The sequence below is a fragment of the Brienomyrus brachyistius genome, chromosome 3, assembly GCF_023856365.1.
Source record: "Brienomyrus brachyistius isolate T26 chromosome 3, BBRACH_0.4, whole genome shotgun sequence".
Taxonomy (NCBI): domain Eukaryota; kingdom Metazoa; phylum Chordata; class Actinopteri; order Osteoglossiformes; family Mormyridae; genus Brienomyrus; species Brienomyrus brachyistius.
Window position 1 is genome coordinate 22,311,669 of NC_064535.1, and position 16,059 is coordinate 22,327,727.

Genomic DNA, 16,059 nt, shown 5'->3' on the forward strand with positions numbered 1-16,059 from the left:
CCCTGTTCTTCTCACAACCTGTAATTAAAATTAGAAAGTCCTAATTGTTCATTCCCAACCAAAGCAAATTACATAGCAGATAGTCATTAATTGTATATACCTTTACACACATGGATTATTTGATTTGGTATTCCGTTCAGACTCCAGACATCAGAACATCATGTTCAGCTGTTACTGTGCGTTTATTTGGGGCTCTGTCTTTATCTGGAGAGTTATACATTTCCGTTTGCATTGGAAAGATTCTTTGAAGGAATTGGACCTGAAACCCGTCTTTGCGTGTAGAAACCCAGTACCGTGTCAGTGTGATTGATCGGATTGGAGGGGCGATGAATGGCTGTGGATGAGACAGGGATCTTTCTAGGCGGTCAGGGTCCGTGCATCTGCAGCAGCTCCCCCCCCTCTCTAACATGCACAGTCACAAGACCGGCAATCCGGCGGCGCCGGGATTTACATACTGCCGAGGGCTGACCCCGCTTTGCACGTCTCACCGCATCCACGATGACATTGTTTACTGTCAGCCCCGGATTGTAACACGGGCTGGACGCCGGTGAGGTGCGAGCCATGGCTGCCGCCAAGTCGCTGCTGTCCGCCGGCCTCTTTTTCTCCCTTTGCGCCCTGGCCATGCTGACGGTGGCTATCTACTCCGATCACTGGTACGAAACGGACGCCAGGAAGCACAGGGAGCGATGCCGGACTTTCTCCAGCCGCAGGAACGACCCGGGCTTCATTTACATCTCCAACAGCAGCCTTCCGCTGCGGGCGAGCCGGGCGCGGACGGAGCCGGGGAAGGGGCTGCTAACACGGAATCGCCGGCAGATGTTCGCCCTGAGCGCCGCGGACGAGTGCAGCCGGCGTTTTAACTCAACCAACATGGGACTGTGGAGCAAGTGCCATCGGCAAGGCTTCGACCAGGACATCGATGAGCTCATTCGCAAAGGTAGAGAAGGATCGTCATATTTTCATGTATGGGTTCATTCAAGCTCAATTGTAAATGTTCACTTCCCTTGATTCTGATTGTGCACGTACGAGAAAACGCCTAGATTGTAGGGGGGCGAGTAAATTAAACCGCGATCGATTTCTGAATGCGAGTCTTCAGCTTGACAAATATACAAAATATGATGTTTGTTCAAACATATTAGTATTATAATGCAACTTGATTGCTACTCTTCATACGAAGTCGCCTAGGGTGTCCAGCAATCAATCGTCTCCTCCGTTTTAAACGCAGAGAATAACAAATGAATGTGGGTAAACACTTGTATAACACATGGTACATTATAAACAGCTCCCTGTCCTTCTCACAACCTGTAAGCGCCTTTGAGCTCCTAATAGAAAATCATGCTTGCTTGGTGGTGCAGTTCGTTGTATTCATACATATGCCTATAAACTGCATACATAAACGGTAAAAATGTTTTATAAAACACCAGCGCATCTCCACTGTATTAAAATTTCAGACGTCTGTCATGTAGTTGCCAATTCAACAGAGGCAAGGATTTGATGATCAGCATCTTCCGAAAACGCAATTATCCCCCATAATAGGATGTGAAGGGAGAAAATGGTGAACTCCGGTGATTCGGTTGAATATGTCTGATCCTGCAGCCGGAATGTTCTGTTGACGGCTTTGAAATGGCCTGACGCGCCGCAGCCCGCTGTGACACCCCGACAGCACCAGCCGCAAAGGCTCCCCCCACGGGGTCATTGGACCATGGGGCTCATACGAGTGTAAAATATGAAAACTTTTCCCCGGGGCTGGTTTTGTGAAGGGCATGCAGGGATCACACCAGCTGTCAAAACAGAGGGGCTTCAGCTATACCAGTGTGTGATGGTATAATCGGCTGCTTGATAATAGGTTACCTCTGAGGGCGCTTGATGCTGGTTGAGTTAGCTGTCAGTGTTCTTTTTGTTGGATGTATTATTTTTTTCTTCATGTTTGTTTTTCAACTGCATTGATCCCAGGGGGAAACTCAGCAGTGATAATCAGTTCTATCACCTGACGCTCTTTTTGCATATACATGAATTTGCATATTGGTTATATATGGTTGTGTTAGAAATATTTTTATGGTTAACTAGGTACTAAATCCTCGTATTACATCCTGGTTGCACCCCTGCCTTGTGCCTAGTGCTGCATAGGATAATCAAATACCCACCCAATAACCCTAACCAAGATCAGGGGCTGGACTATGGATGGATGGATTATGCACCAAATAGATTTCAAAAGGATTATTACGTCTTTGCAGTAAGAAAGAGGGGGAGTTGCATTTAAGTTACGACTTTTTCAAAAATTGGTGGATGGATTTAGCGCCTTCAGTTCACATAGTCAATAGTAAGTTTGTGTTCAGCATCAGTCGATAACCTTCTCATATCAAGAGACCTGCATGTCGTCACTGTGCCCCCATCTGCTGCTGCTGCTTGGCAGAAACCAAGCATCATGTGAAAGGAAACTGGAAATGAAAACTCCGCTTCAGATCCATTAAAAAGCTTCTGCAGCTGATTATGTCACGCAGGCCTGTCTGAACATCGCACTAACAAGTCACTATAAGCACAGATTTCCTTCCACAATAAATTATGCAAATGCCCTCATTTGCCTAACAAACAGCTGATATCGAGCTCAGTGTGAGCATATGGATGCAGGGAGGAGTCACAGGGTCAGCTTAGAAAACCATGCATGCCCCGGAGGACAACAGACCCCCCAGGGACACAGGTGTCACTGTACAGACCTTACATCCAGATTGAGTTCCCACAAGACTGCCAGGGGTCAAAGGGCATTGTAGTTATGGGGCAACAATTTTGCAGGAAGTAGAATCTGAAGCTACCTCATTTAGCAAATCCTTCAATATCTATACAGTAGGGAATGGCATTTATTATCATTCTCTTTCCAAATGATGACAGGAAGGGTAGACCACAGGTACAGGAGGCGTCTTGCCTTCATATTGATGGATCTTGTACACTGGACTGGCTGATCTGTTCTGCTCTTGAACCGGACACTTACTCTGAATCGCATAATAGAGACATCAGATTAGTTGAAATTTGATAGTGATTGAAGCCTAGTGTTATGATCAGCCTTGAGTGGTGTCTCTTGGCATACAATAACATTCCAAGTGCCGTCCAATCAGATTATCTGTCTGTTCCTCAGCCCAGCCTATAGACCTCTTATTGGCAGAGTCAAACCAGGCATAATATCACTGGTAGTCTGGCCTGAGGGAGGTATGTCAGACCTTCAGGACTGTTCTTAAAGAAACAGACTATATTTCCACAGTATTATTCAACATAAACTGCCGCATAAATAATGTTGCAGTAAGCAAGGGCAGCTGTATCTTTCCCAGTTGGGAACCATGGATCGGATCCAACTCTTGCCTGGGAAACAGCTGTCAGATCCGGGGACACTTGAGCGTTACCACACAGCCAGGGCAGCCCTGAATAAGGGAAGCAACGACCTGCCAGGACGAGCAGATAGAAAAGCACTTCTACTGTAATACCAACCCCCACTGTAAGTGGCTAGCAAAGGTCCAGAAAGCAGGAATCCAGATTTTGTTTCAACCAACCAGTTGAGTGACTCTGTGACTCTTTATATATAACTGGTTGGTTGAGACAAAATCTTGGTCTGGATTTTTACTTTCTGGACATGGAATTTCCACCTCTGGTGGCTGGGTATTAAGTACATCATTAACTACACTCTTAAGACCACCTGCCCCTCCATAGACAACATTTCACTCCTGAATAGGTGACCAGGTTCTTCAGGAAACACAGAAGCTATCACCAAGTTTGCACCAACCACAAAGGACCAACTGCTGATAACATAGACACTGGATAATACACTATATGGACAAAGGATCAGGACACCAGGCCATTACATCCAGAGGAACGTTTATGATATAATAACCTAAATCCATAGGCATCAATATGGAGCTGGTCCACCTTTGCAGCTATAACAGCTGCCACTCTTTCCTGTACCATCATTCCCCCCTCCCTATGCCAGTTTACATATAGAAAAAAAGTAGCTACACAGAGGATGTCATCTCAGTCGCACCATGCATTGCCCTAGTGCATCTTGTACCATCTGTCGCACCATGCATTGCCCTAGTGCATCTTGTACCATCTTAGTTGCACCATGCATTGCCCTAGTGCATCTTGTACCATCTCAGTCGCACCATGCATTGCCCTAGTGTATCTTGTACCATCTCGGTCGCACCATGCATTGCCCTAGTGCATCTTGTACCATCTGTCGCACCATGCATTGCCCTAGTGCATCTTGTACCATCTGTCGCACCATGCATTGCCCTAGTGCATCTTGTACCATCTCAGTCGCACCATGCATTGCCCTAGTGCATCTTGTACCATCTCGGTCGCACCATGCATTGCCCTAGTGCATCTTGTACCATCTGTCGCACCATGCATTGCCCTAGTGCATCTTGTACCATCTGTCGCACCATGCATTGCCCTAGTGCATCTTCTACCATCTCAGTCGCACCATGCATTGCCCTAGTGCATCTTGTACCATCTCAGTCGCACCATGCATTGCCCTAGTGCATCTTGTACCATCTCGGTCGCACCATGCATTGCCCTAGTGCATCTTGTACCATCTGTCGCACCATGCATTGCCCTAGTGCATCTTGTACCATCTCAGTCGCACCATGCATTGCCCTAGTGCATCTTGTACCATCTCAGTCGCACCATGCATTGCCCTAGTGCATCTTCTACCATCTCAGTCGCACCATGCATTGCCCTAGTGCATCTTGTACCTTCTCGGTCGCACCATGCATTGCCCTAGTGCATCTTGTACCATCTCGGTCGCACCATGCATTCCCCTAGTGCATCTTGTACCATCTCGGTCGCAGCATGCATTGCCCTAGTGCATCTTGTACCATCTCGGTCGCAAGATGCATTGCCCTAGAGCATGTTGTACCATCTCGGTCGCACCATGCATTGCCCTAGTGCATCTTGTACCATCTCGGTCGCACCATGCATTCCCCTAGTGCATCTTGTACCATCTCAGTCGCACCATGCATTGCCCTAGTGCATCTTGTACCATCTCGGTCGCACCATGCATTGCCCTAGTGCATCTTGTACCATCTCGGTCGCACCATGCATTCCCCTAGTGCATCTTGTACCATCTCAATCGCACCATGCATTGCCCTAGTGCATCCTGTACCATCTCGGTCGCACCATGCATTGCCCTAGTGCATCTTGTACCATCTCGGTCGCACCATGCATTGCCCTAGTGCATCTTGTACCATCTCAGTGTCATTCTCTGAATCATTCAGAGAAGGCTGGTATCCAAAGTTCATGACCTGGACCTACATGCAGTGACGTGCAACTGGACCTTGGCCTTGTCCTCTATACTTCTCTAATTGTTAACACTAGAACAGCAATCTAGTCACACACCCCCCCCCCCCACATCAATGAAGTGGCTGTGGAGAGAGCCCCTATATTTAGGTTTCCTAGTATACACATGACTGAGGACCTCCCTCCTGTGAAAATAGGCCCAACAGCAATTATATTTTCAAATGCGTCAGAAATAGAAACACTCCCCCCAACAACTATTAGTGAATTTCTATCACTGTGCCCCCAAAACCATAGTAATCTTTTCCTTATCCGTGTAAAACACCAGCTGCTCTATTACAGTTCACTACAGCCATTAAGATTGGCCATGAAGTCACAGGATCACAACATCTGCAAGACCCGCCACCCTCAGAAGGCCACATTTCCAAAGGGCCCTCCCCCACCATACATATTGCCGTACCCCCTGGAAATTGGTACAAGACATCTTATACCTGTACAGCTAGATTCAGGAACAGATATTTCACCCAGAGCCATTTCTTGTCTTAAAACACTCCACACTTATTCACTTTTAATATTAAATATGTATGCAGAGCCTTTGCCCACTTATTCTGCAATGCCACTGCTCATTGTCTGTGCACATGGACGTCGCGGTGCAGTTAGGGCAGTACTGAAGGGTGCTGGATATTTCACTTACTCTGTCAAGTGCAATATTATTCATAATAAGCCCCTATTTCACCTTAGCATCTGTATAAACTGCTAAACCTACCTTAATATGTAAATATTTTTATTACTGCAGCATCACTGACTCATCACCCATTTGAATCTCATCTCATCCCATCCCATCCCAACAAGGGCTGCACCTTATATTTAGCAAATTTTTATTGTACGTTTACGGTCTTGTGGTTTGGAATTTATTATCTTCATGCGTCTCATTATCATACTATGACAATAAAGGAATCATACACTGCCTGGCCAGAAAAAGGAAGTTTGAATTTATATCAACAAGCGCCTAAAAGCCAATGACTGGATCATTATTACAGCTCAGCGATGTTATTCAGCAGTAAAGTGAAGTCAGCCGAGTACCTGAATCTACTGAATGGCCAGGTTATCCCATCAATGGACTTTTTTTTCGTTCCTAATGGCATGGCTACATTCCTGGTTGATAATACCAAGGCTCGAATTGTCAAAGAGTGGTTCGGAGAGCATGAAGACTCATTTTCACACATGATTTGGCCACCACAAAGTCTTAACTTTAACTACATTGAAAGTCTTTGATATGTGCTGAATTAGACTCTATGGCGACACCTACCATCCACACGAATTCTCAGTGAGAAATCAGCACATGAAAACAATGCATTTACGAACGCGCCCCATAATGAAGGCCAAAGGAGGTCCAACGAAATATTAAAGTGCAGGGCTATTTGTTTTGGGCTAGGCAGTTTGTTTTATGGTGGCAGGATTAACAAGGATTCAGATGGAAAAAAAAACGTCTTGGCACCCATTACAAACCTTCCGGGCTCAATACCTTGACACACGTTGACATGGCACCGAAATGTAGGGCTTTCAGAATCACGCACACAAGCACGAGATGAATCCAGCTGTCAGCTGCCACTCAATCTGCAGACGTTACTGGGAATATTAATCTTGACTGCATCAGTCGTGGGGGTAGGGGGGGGGGGGGTACTGCAAAACTCCCAGAAGCCTTTGCAGAGCTGATTCTGCCCATCCCAGCAATGGGCTGATTTCCCTGTGTATCTGCAGTCGTTTCCTTCTTCCCCATGTACAGACTGGAAAGGTCAAATGACACCCAACCGGCTCAGACATTTACAAGTTTGTCACACTAATAGCACCGCGAGGTGGCTTTCCTTCAGATTGAAGAGGAGCCCGTTTAACGCCCCTGAGGATGCCTCCAAAGGCCAGGGCCAGACAATGCTGCATGCTTCACCTCACCATCATTCACTAGAAATTTCTCTCTGAGCCGTTGCTTGTCCCCGAAGCCACAGAGACAGGAAAGGGCGTTCCTCGCAGCGAAGGCGCGTCACGGGGTTCCTCGCAGCGGCGGTAGCTACGAAAGCACCAGCACTGGCTCTCCGTTCGCAGCACGGCGATAACCACGGCAACGGTATCTCGATGGGGCGAAAGCCCAAGATCAGACGTCACCTATCACTCGCAGTGTGCGCCGGCCAGCGTGAAACACAGCACTCGAGGTGACAGGACGGGATCCGGACTCTCTGTGGCGTCGTTCTCTACAGATAACTGCCGCAATGTGGAAAGAGCAGGTGTAAATTGAGTAGCTAAGGGTTTGAGGAAGGCAGCTAATTTAGTCTCCGGTGGGTTTCTTGTTATTGCTGTAGGCAGCAGAAGCATATGAGTCTTATGTAACGTCAAACTCTCTCCCATAAGTACCAGATGTCCCTCCCAAAAAAAGATTTTCATTCAGTATTTAGCAAATGACTGCATTCTCTGAAGGGGGCCTTCAATCTATCCAGCATCAGTTTGGAGGATAATGAATGCTGGAAAAAAATCCGATGAGCACTTAAATGAATTTAACTGTATAAATAGGTAAAAACAGCTGTATAAATTGATAAAAACAGCTGTATAAATTGATAAAAGCAATTTGTTAATCCATTTGAGCTAACAAAAATGTCCGATCAGATAATTGTATATATCTGATTTTATTTTTGTTTTTACCATAATAATGATTCTGAGGTTTATTAAGTTTCATGATTCACAACACGCCCAGTTAGACATGAGAATCGGTTAAGGTGAACTTGCTCCTTTAGAACCTACCTTAAATGCTCTCGGCCATGATAATCTGTGTGTTGGTGGATCAAGTTCTCTGGGGGCTCTGGGTTGATGCGACGGGTCACATGGGTTTGTTTTCTGGATCTGAAAGAGAAATAAGAGAGAATTAAAAATGATGCAACGTCAATAATCTGCTAATCGGCGACGGGGGGCTGGGGTGCTTGGTGGTAAAATTTGACTAGATTCAATGTTTAAACATTGCTTCCAAAGCAGGCCCGTTTTATTGAGGGAGGGGGGGTCTCCTAATTTTGCTAGGGGACTTTCCTGGATCCATGTTTTTAAATAGTCTCGAAGTATTGTTACTTTGCTGGCCCTCTGTCCAGATCCTTTAGTCCTGTGGGAGGTTCTCTCATCTCCTGTAGCGCTGAAGATGGCTTCCGGCCTCATCTTTGATCCTGTGTCACTCCCTATAGGGCAGGTAATACGATTCACAGGAGAGGACTGAGACGTGTTCTGGCTTGGTGCCCGGTGCAGAACCCAATCAGTTCACTCTATTATTTTTGACACGTTCTTGAACGATAAATCATCTGAGAGACAGAGTGATTGAATTTACATGTGCTGGTAGAGAATGGGAAGAGGTACGCACTGCGTGCTTCTCTGATCCATTCATCTTTGTTAGCTACTGATTTTCAGAGTCTTTCATTTCCTCTACAGTACAGTACAGCGAAGGGGGATTTACTGCACACCTGTGGTTAGTGTCCTCACTGGCAAAACAGCTTCAGTTTTGGTAACACTTTACCTGAATGGGCACGAATAACAGTAGCACACTCTTATTTGTATTAATTAACCAGTAACTAAGTGTTAATTATGCACTGATCCCATGTTCATTCGTCATTAATCACTCATGACGGTTCCTGTATTTCATGCAGGGACTATATTAGTTAATGTTACCAAAGATTCTACAGCAGACATGACAGCCTTTCCAGTCTGATGTTATTAATCAACTTTTTTCTTTTACATTTTTTAACACATTTGTTTTGCCAGTGTTTTTATCTAAAGTTTCATGCAATTGAGAAACAGCAATTGACCTATGTGTGTTAAGGATGGGCGATGTCAGCTTAACTGGAATATGGCGATGTTTGATGTTAACATTATCCTGTTTAACATCGCGATGGACGATGACATCGGGGGGTGGGTCGTACTTTCCCTATTCTGCACTGAAAATAGCAAGTTTAAGTACTGAAGTACGTGATTATTTGGGACTATTTCAGTCATAGTGATGTAGTGACGGCACTGGCCGGATCGATCATTAAAAAAGGAACCACGTCATTCAGCATTTTTTGCACTGCAAAATCTTCACTATACAATTGAATTAATTGAATAATTTTGAATGTAAAATGGAAGTTTTAGCCTATAAAGTGTGCTGCTGTTCTGCTTTTATTCCAAATAACGTGTGACTGGGAACAATTTATACAAACATTTTATCTGTCTTTTATGGCTATTATTACCTAAGCAGAAAAAGTAATTAATTATTTGAAATCTGACCAAGTAGTTAGCCTACTGTGGGGGGGGGGGGGGGGGAATCGCGATGTTGGCTCTACACCATGATATCTGTCAGTCATTGGGGAGGGATGCTGGCATTGTTTGCTGGCCCAACCCTAATATGTGTGCAGCCATCTTCCTGTATGTTGATTAACTATATCTTGGGCCTTCAAGACGCAAGCGCATGTTGGACTATAAAAGAAGCAGCTTCTTCATCTCTTCAGTCATTCTTTGTTTATAGCAGTGGGCTAAATGACCATTATTGGCATGGAAAATTAGTTTTACTTTTAATTGACGGAACTGCTTTAAAAGTGGGAAATTGGCCATCGACCAACAGAAAATGGTACTAGATCATGGACCGGGGACAGACCTGGGTCTGTTCAACAACCTTCTGGTGTCAGGATAGTGCCAGCAGCACGATGGATGTTTCTGAGGTCAAAGACTATAAAACATTACCTTCACACACTCCGCTAACTTCCAGACTCATTTTTCTTTTTCGTCCACAGGTTCTATTGCAAGATGTTCCTACATCAAATACCATTATTCTGCAGCCAACATCCCGAAGAATCTGTCCCACAACATGACAAAGACCATCAGACAGGACGAGTGGCACGCCTTACGTATGATACCTGCGCTTAGCCTGCTCACCTACACACCACGGGTCTTCACACCTGAACATGGAGGGTTTGGCTCAGTCTTGTCTGGTTTAGTAATTAACAAATCAAATCGGGACATACATGTTAAATTGACATTTTACCATATTTAACATATGTTTTGCTTGTTTATTATTACACAAATTACTGTTTAGGCATGACTGATCATACTGTTCGATAGGTTCAACCTATCGGACAGCTCGTACTTACAAATGGCCTACCGTACAGCCTATGATATTAAAGATTCTAGTTAAATATGTAATCAGGAAGCACACACTTTGTGACGCTCTTGCACTTCTTTGGCAATATTTACTTTTTAGTTACTTTTATTATTACTGTATAATTATTACAATTATTATGCACTGTATCAGAATATCAGAAGTGGAGATTTCAGGTCCAGAGAGTATTTATCCAGATCAAGATTTTTGTTTCAACCAACCTGTTGAGTACTCTGTGACTGTGACTCTTCATACTTGACTGGTTGGTTGAAATGAAATCTTGGTCTGGATTTATAATCTCTGGACCTGAAATCTCCAGCTCTGATCATTATTCTTCTGACTTAAAGACAGACAGAGGGAACGAATCTCCTTCGTAGCCTGGGAACTGCCTGTAATAGCAGCCTATTGCTGGAGCTGTGAATATGGATGCCTTGAACGTAATTATTAGCAGGTATGAGTAGGTGAGCGCCTTTGGCGTCCGTGTAGCAGGTGACAGCTCCAGGCACAGTCCCGCTGCGACTCCAGCTCTCCCAGCCTGATCGTGCTGCATTCTGGAGGTCACAGCGAGTAAGTTCTCAGCCCTACAGGAGCATCCTACGTGTTCATCTGACTCTAATTCTAGCTTATTATCACATCTTGCTATTGCTATATCAAGGGGTTTTGTCCTCTATGCTGTGTGCAATGGCAAGGTTCCTCCTTGGAATTATTCTGGTAATGGATCGTGGCATGCAAGACAAATAACACGAGACATAAAATATAGTGGACCTGTTCCACCATATTACCTTCTGTAGGACAAGCAAGCAAAAGCTATAATTAAAAGAGGGAGCACCGTTGTAGGGTACGGACAGACTCGGACGGGGCGCCTAGGCTGTGGAGGAGATAATCAGATCATAAAGTTTGAAATACAGCATGTAAGTGCTTTGAATGGTACGGTTAATTTTAAAAGGCTGGCATTGTTCGGAGAGTGGCAGAGAATAGGAGTGATTACTGATAACCTTCTGGGGTCAGTTCTTCCCTAATTGCCTGAAGTGTTGCATGCGGTCAGCCTGTTAATCATCAGCAACTCTGAATTCCCTGCTGTGTCTGAAAATTAGAAGGAGAGTATAAAAGCAGGAGAAGCAGGTGCAGCAAGCTCCATAGCTCTGGGTCGTGTTTGTCAAGGTCAGAGGTATTTTCAGCTTGTTTTTTTTTTGTTTGTTTTTTTTGAACTACAGCAGATCCACATTATTATCATGAGTAATATTACAACTTTGAGCTGATGAACCTCTCACCTCTGGAAAGCCAAGTGCTATTTGTAATCTGAGATACAGAAACTATAGAGGTATTAAAATGGTCCCTGCTTCTGCTTGATAATACTTCATAATTCCGGAGGGTCAGTTATTCCAGCAAAATGTAATATACTCAGATTTATGCTATACTATACTGGTGGTTTGACTCATTGTAGGTCAACCCTTGAGGGCTGAAGCCCAGCGTGAGCTTAGTGGGTGGTCATATGCGCAGGCTGTAGACCCGTTTGGCCCAGTGCCTGTTCCTTACTGGGAAAGAGTAACTGCTCACACACCTTGCACACAGCACTGTCATAAACAGCCAGTTTAAGTTGAAGTTTAGGGTTAATGTGTTACTATACCAGTTCTAGCACCAATGGATTCTGTATTTAATATGTATTTTTCATAAAAAGTAGGGTCTCTCACAGCAAACCTGTTCATAATAAGATCCGGTTGGCCATATTGCCTGTTAACCCCATTGAATCCTAGCCTATCCTTCATTCACAGTCTAGTGATTTTTCACATCGTCCACCACAACGGGGGCTTTCAACACGCAGAAATTAAACTAAAGACCTCCCACCCAGTGTGAAAACTACTGAAAGGGCCTCCCAATGGGGGAAAAAATACTGAAGTTTCCGGGTCTTCAGTTTTTAATTATTCATGCGATCTCACTTTAGTGGTGGAGTATTCCTAGCATTGGTCTATTTTCATCTGGGGGGGGGGGTGTTTCTGTTTTAAGAAAGGCTGAAAACCCCCGAGCTGTGGGTCTCGCTTCGGTCCTACGATTAGGTGCCTTTATTTCTAACCTCCCAGTTCACCCACAGGCCGGCGAGAAGCTGAGTTTCTGTCCTTCAGTCCTGTGCGGAGCGTGATCTTCTGTCCAGCACTGGAAGACTTACCATAATTTCAGGGTGTTTCAGTGACAGGAATAATGCAGTTTCTGGCAGCGATTCTGTGCCCAATTAAGACCCCAATAGCTCTAAAATCTGCATATAAATCACCCATCATTCTTCTGAGCCAAACAGTCTCTGAAAAGTTCATCTCGCAGACAAAGAGCTGTTAGCTTCGTCCGATCTTCTGGAAAGTCACATCTGCTCTGCTTCCTCACCTGAAGCCCCCCCAGATAGAATACTGGCTCAAAGAACAAATAAACTTACTATGAAATAAGCTGGATCAATCCATTGTGATATACTGGACAAATGCAACAAAAATAATAGCGAGAATAATGAGCAATAATGATGTGTTTCTAATGGCTAACTGCCCATAGTGTACAGTTGTGTGTGACAGTGTGTGTGTGTGTATGTATGTGGTGACTCATGATGACAGCTGGCATCTCAGGCAGGGTGTATCCTAACCTTGTGGCCTCGCTGCCTGGGATAGGCTCCAGGCCCTCCTGTGACCCTGAACTGGTTGGAGGATGGATGGATGGATGGATAGATAATGGACAAATCCTGTAGAGTCACTTTTAATGTTCACCTGGGCTAGACAGCTACATCCTGGAAAAGGGCAATGCATTGTGACTGAAAGTACAATCGAAGACCTCAGATTAAAGGGATTCGCCAGAAAATTAATTACGAGACAGTGACATTGAGCACTTAGTTTTATAAGCTCAGTTTTCTAACTTTGAAAGCAGCAGCTGTCTAAAATCAGACAGTTACAATCATCTGAAATAGGTCAATGGAATTTATTGATATGCAGCATGTTGATCTCTGCCGCTCTAGACCTTAAGGTGTAATCGCTTTCCTCAAAGGTCCCTCGCCTGCCTGACCCCATTAACTTAAATTTAGATTAACTGCACAGACGTTAACGTGAGATGCACCCTGAGAATGCGACGCAGTGAGCGGCGAGGGTGCAAGTCCTGCATGCTAATCTCAGCCAATCAGAAACAACAGTCATAGGTAGCTATGAAAGAGAACTCATTTTATACAACATTTACAATACCGTGAAAATCTTTTATGCAGTTGAAGAGTTGCTGATATCTTAAACCTTTCCTCAGAGGCACCCCCGTCATTGCATTTCTTCATTAAATTTCACCATCAACTTATTCCGTTAAGTTAGTTAAATAATTTGATGTACTGATTAGCCAAACAGGCTATGCTAACCGTCAACAGATAGTGGAGAGACTTTCAAATTAGTTTTGCAATAACTAAGCTAACACACTTTGACAGACATAATATTTTACGTGATCGCCATGGAGATCATGCAAGATAATCGTCTGACTGCCTGAAACCTTTGCTATTCTACAGGATCTGTTCTACAGGAGCAAAAGAAATGCGAAATGAACGAATAGTCAAGGGATTCGGGGCAGGGTTCAGCTAGTGCTAAACAAGGCTGCTTACCTCACACACTAGCACTGCTCCTTCTTCAGCCTGGCTTTGCTCCCACAGACCTGCGGCGGATGACGGCTGGATTCATGGGCATGGCAGGGGCCATCATCCTCTTCGGATGGCTGGTGGGGTTGTTGGGCGGCTGCTGGGATCAGGGTCTCATGCAGTATGTGGCTGGACTGCTCTTCCTCATGGGTGGTGAGTGGGTCTGGAATCGCTGCACATTCTGTCAGCACTGGGCCGAGGGGCCGTCCGCCCTAACCATTCTGCTTTGTCTTTGCTCCAAAGGCACCTTCTGCATAATCTCCCTCTGCACTTGTGTGGCCGGCATCAACTTTGAGTTCTCCCGCTACCCACGCTACCTGTATGGACTGCCCGACGATATCGCCCATGGTTACGGCTGGTCCATGTTCTGTGCCTGGGGGGGGTTGGGGCTGACGCTTATCGCTGGGTTCTTCTGCACCCTGGCCCCCTCTATGCAACCTGTGCCATCCCAATGCTCCAAGACGCGGCCGGAAAACGGCACCGTGTGCTGAGGACCCCGAACCTCTCTGCACGTTCCAGCGTGTGAAAAGAGAGGGGGAGCACCATGTACATTTTGGGCAGCGCAAACGACGTGCAAAAAAAAAAATGTGTGTGTTCAAACACAGGCCTTTGCTAGGTTTTGCCAAAAGACTGAGAGAAACAGGACATTGTGTTACGGCTGCTTCCCAAACGGAACACTTGACAGCATCTGAATAACAAGTGCTGCAGATTAACAAGTCAATCTCTATTGTGAAGGACAGGATTCTGCTTAAGGAAATTTCAAAAGAAAGGAATTAAGAGATGGCGGTTTAGCTCGGAGGCTGCGACATAAGAAGCCTGGCCTGTAATATAGCGGATGGAAAACCCTCTGCTTCCTTAAGGAACCATTCCCAAAAAGCGTGGAAATCTGCACGGGACAGACGATGGGATTATCTGAGTACTATCAGGCTTTTCCGGAGCTGGGGTCCTTAATTCACCTAGGGGGCCCTACTCTCTTCTGGGAAAGTTCTCATGAAAACCATTTTGCTTGTCGTTGAATTTCCCCACACAAACTGGGAGGAAAGGAAAACAAAAATTCACATTTGTGCTTTATTGAGCTTGTGATCACAAATTACTTTTTCAAACCCTTTCGAACGTGTCGTGTCAACAGTTTCCTCTTTCTAGTGCAAATCTGAACGCGGTTTCTTGAGAGCGCTCTGAACGTAACCCATTAAGCATGTCAAACTTCAAGCACTCTTGTCAGGTTTCCCCACATGTAAATAGCTGTAAAATTACACTATAGACAAAAAAATGTGAAGAGGATGTTGGCTATTTCCACCATTAAGGGTACATTTTCCTCGAAGCAATTCAGGGCTCTCAATGGGCTGCAGTCTGACGAAGCATTGTAAAGTTACAGACGGCAGAACATCTCCTGAGGCAATATATACACTATAATTCAGTCCATGTTGTATTCCAGAAAAGGGGGGGGGGTGACCTGACTCAATAAGAACACCTCGACTCTTAGCCATCACCGAGATAGAAGCATATTATGAGCTTAAAAGACAATCTGCTCTGAGACTAGTGGGTCTTAGATGGCTGCAAGAGATGATTCGTGAAATGACCGGATTCCTTCGCTTAAAAGGGAAAGCAAAGTGATAATCAAATCTGGTACTAAAAAGTAAACCAAGGCCCAGTTAGTGACGGACAGTCACTCGGGCCACAGGCTTTTCATTTCCTTGATTTTCCTCAGACTACAGGAACATCAAGCTAAAATAACTTAAAGCTAAATCACCGTATTCAAGCACAGAACCCAGCTTCGTTTGAATGCATGGATGGAGCAGAAATCATCATGCTCTGAACACCATACTTCTCTTGCAGCTGGACTTTGGTCATTGGTACAAAGACAAGGGTAGGAGACATTCTGTAATTATTTAACAATAAATAAAGGATATGACTGCTTTTTACTCCAGCCTTGTCATTGCCCAGGTCTCATGCATGATCTCTGTGCCATTAGCGGCTGCATTAGCAA

At 44.9% G+C, this 16,059-nt stretch overlaps 1 protein-coding gene across 1 annotated transcript; it reads left to right on the plus strand.

Annotated features, from left to right (window-relative positions):
- The first annotated feature begins 74 nt into the window (after nucleotides 1–74).
- LOC125738785 (transmembrane protein 178B-like) lies at nucleotides 75–15,994 on the plus strand. Its single transcript, XM_049008108.1, has 4 exons — nucleotides 75–937; nucleotides 10,071–10,184; nucleotides 14,088–14,225; nucleotides 14,316–15,994. The coding sequence occupies exons 1-4, from the start codon at nucleotides 562–564 to the stop codon at nucleotides 14,561–14,563; spliced, it is 876 nt and encodes a 291-aa protein (XP_048864065.1). The 5' UTR covers nucleotides 75–561; the 3' UTR covers nucleotides 14,564–15,994.
- The last annotated feature ends 65 nt before the right edge of the window (nucleotides 15,995–16,059 follow it).

Coding starts and splice junctions, on each gene's coding strand:
- LOC125738785 (XM_049008108.1), top strand. CDS start 562: ATGGCTGCCGCCAAGTCGCTGCTGTCCGCCGGCCTCTTTTTCTCCCTT. Junction 10,185..14,087: donor GGACGAGTGGCACGCCTTAC/GTATGATACCTG, acceptor TTGCTCCCACAG/ACCTGCGGCGGATGACGGCT. Junction 14,226..14,315: donor ACTGCTCTTCCTCATGGGTG/GTGAGTGGGTCT, acceptor TTTGCTCCAAAG/GCACCTTCTGCATAATCTCC.